Source organism: Rhincodon typus, chromosome 33 (genome assembly GCF_021869965.1).
Source record: "Rhincodon typus isolate 14 chromosome 33, sRhiTyp1.1, whole genome shotgun sequence".
Lineage (NCBI taxonomy): Eukaryota > Metazoa > Chordata > Chondrichthyes > Orectolobiformes > Rhincodontidae > Rhincodon > Rhincodon typus.
Window position 1 is genome coordinate 23003692 of NC_063364.1, and position 7476 is coordinate 23011167.

The 7476-nt window shown below is 44.9% G+C and overlaps 1 protein-coding gene across 1 annotated transcript in view; it reads right to left on the reverse strand.

Annotated features, from left to right (window-relative positions):
- Window positions 1-7476, reverse strand: part of ntrk3a (neurotrophic tyrosine kinase, receptor, type 3a) — a 659663-nt gene that overhangs the window by 328173 nt on the left and 324014 nt on the right. Inside the window, exon 6 of the mRNA XM_048615740.1 lies at window positions 5243-5346. Within this exon, the coding sequence (XP_048471697.1) occupies window positions 5243-5346 (104 nt within the window). The remainder of the gene's footprint in view (window positions 1-5242; window positions 5347-7476) is intronic.

The following is a 7476-nucleotide window of genomic DNA, read 5'->3' on the forward strand; positions in this document are numbered from 1 at the left end:
GACGTATATTGGCCAAAGGGAAACCAGGAATTCAGGCTGAGCTAACACACCACTTCAGAACCTCCATCTCTGCCAATGGGTCGCAGCCTGAAAAAAAGATGAAGCTTTGCCTGCACGAAGGAAAATTACTGGGCTCAGCTCACCGAGTCATTTACTGACCAATAGGCTCCCTCTCTCCCTGAGTTCTGATGTTGAGCACATACTGTTCATAGTTAACATTAATATGTGGTTTACAGTATGTCGTCAAAGCTTCTAAAATCCCTCCAGTTTGGCTTTTCTGCTCCTAAGTGAGATCCGAGTTTGTAGCACTTGATGGAAAAGTTGCTGCTCTTATTTACTTGGTGTAGGGATTGGGATGAGGTTGGCCAGGTGAATCTCACTGAGTATGAGCCCCCTGATTGAGGTGGTTAACTTGGGCCAATCAGAGAGCTCTGGCTGACAGATATAAACAGGAGTCTCGCATAGACCCACCGGACAGAATTTCACATTGGCCCCAGGATGCCATACTACCCGCCACCCCCCCACCCAGTTCCCTGCAATCCGAGCCGCCTCCAAAATATGTGTTGTGCGTCCTTTCAGAAAGTTAAACAGCAGGGCCTGTACAGACTGCTGCTGCACACCATCCGTCTCTTGTTTTTCATCCACCACTCGGGCACACCTTGGCATGCCCATTTACCACGGGGCAGTGGAGATCCCCAGTGGAGTGCTCCCTACGCGCGAGTCCTCCCTCTTTCCCTCAGCAAATCTGGGCCAGAGGGTATTGTAAGCAGTAATCCCTGTAACCGTGGATGGCAGTGGTCCATGTACTCCCAGCCCAACTGTTTATGTTGCAGCGCTGTGCAGTCGGAGGACCACATGTACACTGATTGTGGGCATTTGCGCTCCCTTTTTAGTCGCCCGAAGAATCATCTATTGTGTTTTTGGTTGCACTTCAGCCCCACGGTCTTGATCTTTGGACATGGTTTGGAGGGGAGCGGACAGGTCAGAGGATCTCCTCATGGGTCTGCTCCTGGGCCTGGCTAAGCTGGTCATTAATAGATGCTGGCAGTGGGGCGTGGCGGGGGTCATTATGGCTGACTCCCTGCCCCTTTTCCGTGGTTATGTTCGAGCCCGGGGAAGGAGGGAGGGAGCTCACAGTGTCCACCAATCATCTCAATGCCTTTAGGGAGAGGTGGGCATCGCGGGAGGTAGGGTGCTTTACTTGCCCCTCCAACTCTGTCTTGATTTGAGCCCCTTCACTCTTTTCACGTGAGCATTGACCCTATCGGACTTTGGTTGTTACTGGTTACCTGGCCACAATAGGTGTTTTTCCTGGTGGTGGAAGTATTGAATAAAGTTGTTTGCACAATGGTGTCTTCACTGAGTCCCTGCACTTACACACGCACACAACATGGGTGCTTAAAAAAAACAAAATAAACAGGAGTCTTCTCACTCTTGGTGTGGCATGGTGGCTCAGTGGTTAGCACTGCCGCCTCACAGCACCAGGGACCTATGTTTGATTCCAGCCTCAGGTGACTGTCTGTGATGAGTTTGCACATTCTCCCAGTGTCTGTGTGGGTTTCCTCCCACAGTCCAAAGGGACAGAATGACCATCCAGAAGCCTTCCTGTTGCAGACTTAATTGGGACAGAGGCAAGAAAATGATGGGGACCTCTACTGGCATCTTCCTACCTTATTAATTCCACCCTTCCACCACCACCACTTCCAAATTCAGCAATGGGGAAGGGCATTAATTCCATCCTCTGGTACAGATCGGAATTTTCTCTTTGTTCTTTAACATGTGTAACATGGGCATCTCTGACAAGGTCAGCGTTTATTCCCATTACCCACTTGCCCATGAGGTGATGGTGGGTCATCTTCCTGAACTGTTGCAGTCCACATGAGGTGGGTTAACCCATAATGCTATTGGGGAGGTAGCTCCAGGAATCCTCCCCAGTTACAAAGGTTGGTTAGCCATGGGAAATGCAGAGTTATAGGGATAGGGTAGGGGTGTGGGTCTGGGTGGAATGCACTTAGCAGGGGCAGCACGGACATCATGAACTGGATGGTCTGCTTCCACATTGTAGGGATTCTATGATTTCCTAGGGATTGGCACTGAGTTAGCTCATCAGAGCCCATGTACTGTGGCCATGTAAATAAAGGGTGACTTGGTGACAGGATACCAGCCTCTGTGCAGTTATTTCACGCAGGTTTCTAAATAAATCCTGTGGCCTTTTCGTCGTTTTGCCATGAAGCGGCCTTTCATTTCTACAGCATGAGGGAACATAAAATTCTCAGCCATTTTGACTACCCAGAAATTCAAAGTTATTGTTTATTTTCACTTCTAACTTGTTGTTTATTTCAGTCGCTGTCTCTTTGAAAGCTCTGAAAATCCACACATTTTCTGCTGCGCCACACTGAAACTGTGACAGGTATTTAGTGACTCCCACAGACTGCATACAGAGGCAATTACAGCAGAGGCAGATATCCCATGGCAAACCAGTCAGCACACTAAATATGATTGCAATTCTTGTAATACTCCTTCTGTGGCTAATAAATCCTGGACTGGGGCTTGAGCCCTGAGTTTTTAGTTCAGAGACAGTGATAATATCCACTATACCACATGGGGTTATGTAACATTTTGAATAATGGAGGGCATAAATTTTATCCAATGATATAAATAGCCCAATTAACTCCCTTTGAACTTTACCCATTCTCAAAAACAAGGATGGAATAGATACACTGTGGATATTAACCAATACCCTCTCTGTGAGAAGTTGGCATATGATTTGCACAGTCACTTAGTGAATACCAACACTGGCAGGTTAGGCACTTACTGGACATTAATCACCTACGTAAGGGCCTGAATATGTGGTGGGACAGAATGACCGTCCAGAAGCCTCCCTGTTCCAGACTCAATTGGGACAGAGGCAAGAAAATGATGGGGACCTCTCCCAGCATCTTCCTACCTTATTAAATGCCTGCCCCCACCACCCCCTCAACACCCCCACCACCCCCCACCACCACCACCACCACCCCCCACCACCACCACCACCACCACCACCACCACCACCACTACTTCCAAATTCAGCACAGGGAGGGGCATTGATTCCATCCTCTGGTAAAGATCAGAATTTTCTCTTTGTTCTTTAATATGTGTAGCATGGGCATCTCTGACAAGGTCAGTGTTTATTCCCATTACCCACTTGCCCATGAGGTGATGGTGGGTCATCTTCCTAAACTGTTGCAGTCCACATGAGGTGGGTTAACCCATAATGCTATCGGGAAGGTAGCTCCAGGAATCCTCCCCAGTTACAATCAAGGAACATGGATATAATTCCAAGTCTGGATGAGGAGGGAACCTTTCATTTACTTTCCTTACTGTTTTAAGTGTTGGACATCATGGGGTTGGAAGATATTGATAAGCAGGCCTTGGCAGGCTGTAATGATGCATTTTGTGGATGGTAGATACTGCTGCTAGTGTATACAAGTGGTGGAGAATGCAAATGTTTCAGGTTATGGATTCCACAAGCATTACCTCTTACGATGTTGCTTATCACTGAAATATAGTAACATAAACAACATCACTTGCTGGAATAAGTATTCAAAGGCACGGTCTCTAGCTGAGATACTTTAAAGAACAGTTAGTTTTCTGTAATCCATTACATTACATCTTGCTCAGCTGTAGCATTCTTGGCTTGGACTCACCAGTGATATTTTCAAATTCCACTGCAAAACAGGGAGATAGAATCCAGACTGTCGCATCGATGAGTGCTGCTTCTCTGGGGTGTTGCCTTTCAGGTAAAATGTTCTGCATCAGTCTGTCCAGTGAATGCAAGAAATCCCAGTACATATTTACAAACGTGAGCAGGGGAATTCTTGCAATGTGTCTTGAGGGAGTATCCACTTCTCAATCAGCTAAAACATTTACTCATTTGCTGTTTGCGGATCTTCTTGTATACAAATGAAGGGGTGCCCACAAAGGCAACAGGGATATATTTCTATGTTATTTCAGGACATGGGTGCTATGCTATAAAAGAAAACAGCACATTGGCTTTGAAATATTTGGGGTGCCCTGAGGATGAGGCAAGTGCTATATAAATGTAAATTATTTCTTACTGTGCTGCTCAGTCAGTGTTACCCATCAATTGACTATAGCCACTGTTAAGCCTTGCCTCCCCAACATCTGTATACAAGCATAAGGAGCAGGAAGATTGCCCTATTTAGTCTCTACCCCTTATTTCCCAAGCATTCCAAACCATTATAGAGAACCTAGTTGACATTAGTTAACTAGACACTGACTAGAAGGATCTAGATTTACCAGATGTTTCTAGGAATAGAGGGTTTGAGATATAAAATAGAATGGAAAGGCTGGAACTTTTGTCACTGCAGCATAGGAGGTTGAGGGATAACCTTATTGAGATTTAAAAAATCATGAGGGGCATACATAAGGTGAATGACAAGGGTCTTTTCCCTAGGCTGGGGGAGTTCAAGACTAGAGGGCATATTTTAAGGTGAGAGGAGAAAGTTTTAGAAAGGACACGAGGGGCAACAGTTTTACACAGAGAGTGGTTCATGTGTGGATTGAACTTCCAGAGGAAGTGGTGGATGCGGGTACAGTTACAACATTTAAGACATTTAAGTTCACGAATAAGAAATATTTGGAGGGATATGGACCAAGTGGAGGCAGGTGGGACTAGTTTAGTTTGCGATCATGCTCAGCATGTACTGGTTAGACTGAAGGGTCTGTTTCCGTGCTGTATGACTCTATGATTCTACCCATGCTGCAATGCTTTGGATGTCTAAGTAATCTGGCGAGATATTTGATCAGATACTGTAGCATCAGATATCCTGAAATTTCCTGCTAATATCGCACACATCAGAGTTCCAGTCCAGAATGTGAAAGCAGCCCAAATATTGAATAGTTAGCAACACAGCTTGTGAAATTGTTAAAAATCAAGCTCATTAATATCCTAACACACCACCCTCCAGGCAGCACCAATAATCAAAGCAAGAGGCTGGCATCTGTAAATTTATTATATCATCACGTCGCAAATCATAAAATTGCCTCAATTTAATTCATTCTTGTTTTAAAGGTCAGGGGATGAGGATTACAATCACAGTGTGATTCTAAAGAGAAAGAGAGTGAGAATGATTAGTGACGACAACAGTATTCATCTTCCTTTCTGCTTTGTGCAGCTCCCCCCACCCCCCCCTCCCCGGGTAATTGCTGATGGTTGCTTCAGTTTATTGCTTGGAAATACCGGGTCTTTTACAATACGTTTGGTCTCCCAGCTGCTGAGAGTCAACCACCCCCCCTCCTGAGCTTTTGCCCAAAAATCTGCTGGATTCATTTCAACAACTGAGTCTGCAAAGGAGCACCGGGCAAATCAATTAGCGTTTTGTAAACCGTTTTTTATTTATTGTCTTCTCAGCGAATTGTTCCAGGCTTTTGTGGCAAACACTGTGGAGGCATTTTGCACATTGATAAGATTCCACAAACAGCATCAAGATGAGTGTCTTGCTAACCTAGCATGAGCCAAAGTTGGAATCAATAAGATATGCCGACACAGTTATGGGCCATTAAACCCACCTGAATCGTGCTAACATTGTGCTCCCCGGAAGCCTTGAATTCTAAAGCAATCCTCCTACTCGATGTCTGAATAAATTAATATTCTTCTTGTTCCATTGTAGTGACAGATCAAAGGTCAGAGGGCAGAGTTTAAAAATGAGGAGGTTAGGGGTAAGAGGGTGACATTTTCACACATTGAGGTTGTGAACTCAGTTGCCTTGGAAATGGACTGTTTAAAATGAATTCAAGGAGCAGTTAGGTTTGTCACTCAGAGCAGGGAGTGAGGTATCTGAGGAGAACACAGAAAAGTGGAAATGATGTATAAGAAAGGGATAGATTAAATGTGCTTCCTGAAATGATGCAGCAACACAGATGGCCATTTGTCCCATCATTTCTGCGTCTGCCATAAAATGAATGACCGTCTTCCCCTGAAAAGATGCTGCTTGTGGCTGCTAGTGATAGGTGTGTAGGTTGTGCCCTCGACAGCACTGTAAGGGAGCGACTGGGCAAGTGATGAAACCAGCAGAAAAAGAGAAACAGAGCTTTATAATTTTGAAAAATTGGATTGAAATTCAGCAAGCACTCAGTCAATCCTATTGAATGATGATTTGTTTCTCTGGTGTGAGATATAAATTGAGACTCTGGGACCTCAATTGGTGACAATCAGCCTTTGATTCAGTTGGATATTCAGAGCATGTTTTAAAAACAGCCTGTTATCTTTTCAGCATAGATGGAATTGTGAAGGGCTAAGGTTTTTGATGAGTTATGTCTCGTGAAAGACAGACTGACTGTGAATGCTCTTTATATGAACGTTTTTGTAATATTTGAAATATAGGAATGTTACTGATCAGCAAAACACCTTTCGCATTTCTCTAAACATGCAAGTTGCACAAACAACATTCCAAACAGCAAGGTCACCTGATTCCCTGCCTGTTGCATTCAGCTAACAAATGACTGTCAGTTATTTCACAGTCTGACAGCTTTCATCAAAGATGTGTCTGATCTCCGTGCTGCTCATGTCTGAGAATTCTTGAATTTTCCCATCTCAACATCAGCTCCATTTGACTTTATCAATGATTTTAATTTACACGCTGGTGTTGACTCTGCGACAGCTCTAGGGACAACAGGCAAAAGGTGTCAAAATTGTGCATCCATCAGCGTTATTAAATAGGGCAGTGTTAGTGCATAAATACTAATCTGCAGTAGAGTAATAATTCTGTGTAGAAGAGTTTTACTGCATTGACATTGACAGCCTTCCTTGATTTCAGCAACTATAAACAACAATAGCAAACCTGAAATACGGTGCTCTTGACAATCAACAATGGTAACCTTGGATAATAGTTACCCCTGGTCACAGCATTGTCCCACAATGGCCTATGATAACACTGAACACTGAAATTGCCCATTCGCCTCAGTGACAATAACCTTGAGAATGGCAACATCCCTGACAACAACAAGCCTTGGAAACGACTGCAACCCTTGGCAACGACTGCAACCCTTGGCAACGACTGCAACCCTTGGCAACGACGGCAACCCCTGGCAACAGCAGCAACCACCACTATCATCCTCCCACACACAATCTACGGGCAGAGCAACTGCAAACAACTGCTAGCTCAGCTTACAACAGTCCTTGTCAGCAACGACAAACACCACTCCATTTCCACAAAATTACAGCACCTCACAATTACCACTTTACAGGTCGGCGCAAACGATGGAGCAGATGGTTTTCAGAGGAATAAAATGCTCGAGAGTTTCATTCACAGAGAGATAGTATGAACTGCCAATGCTGGAGTCTGAGATAACACAGTGTGGAGCTGGAGGAACACAGCTGGCCAGGCAGCATCACAGGAGCAGGAAAGCTGATGTTTCGGGTCGGGATCCTTCTGAAGAAGCGTCAGCTTTCCTGCTCCTCTGATGCTGCCTGGC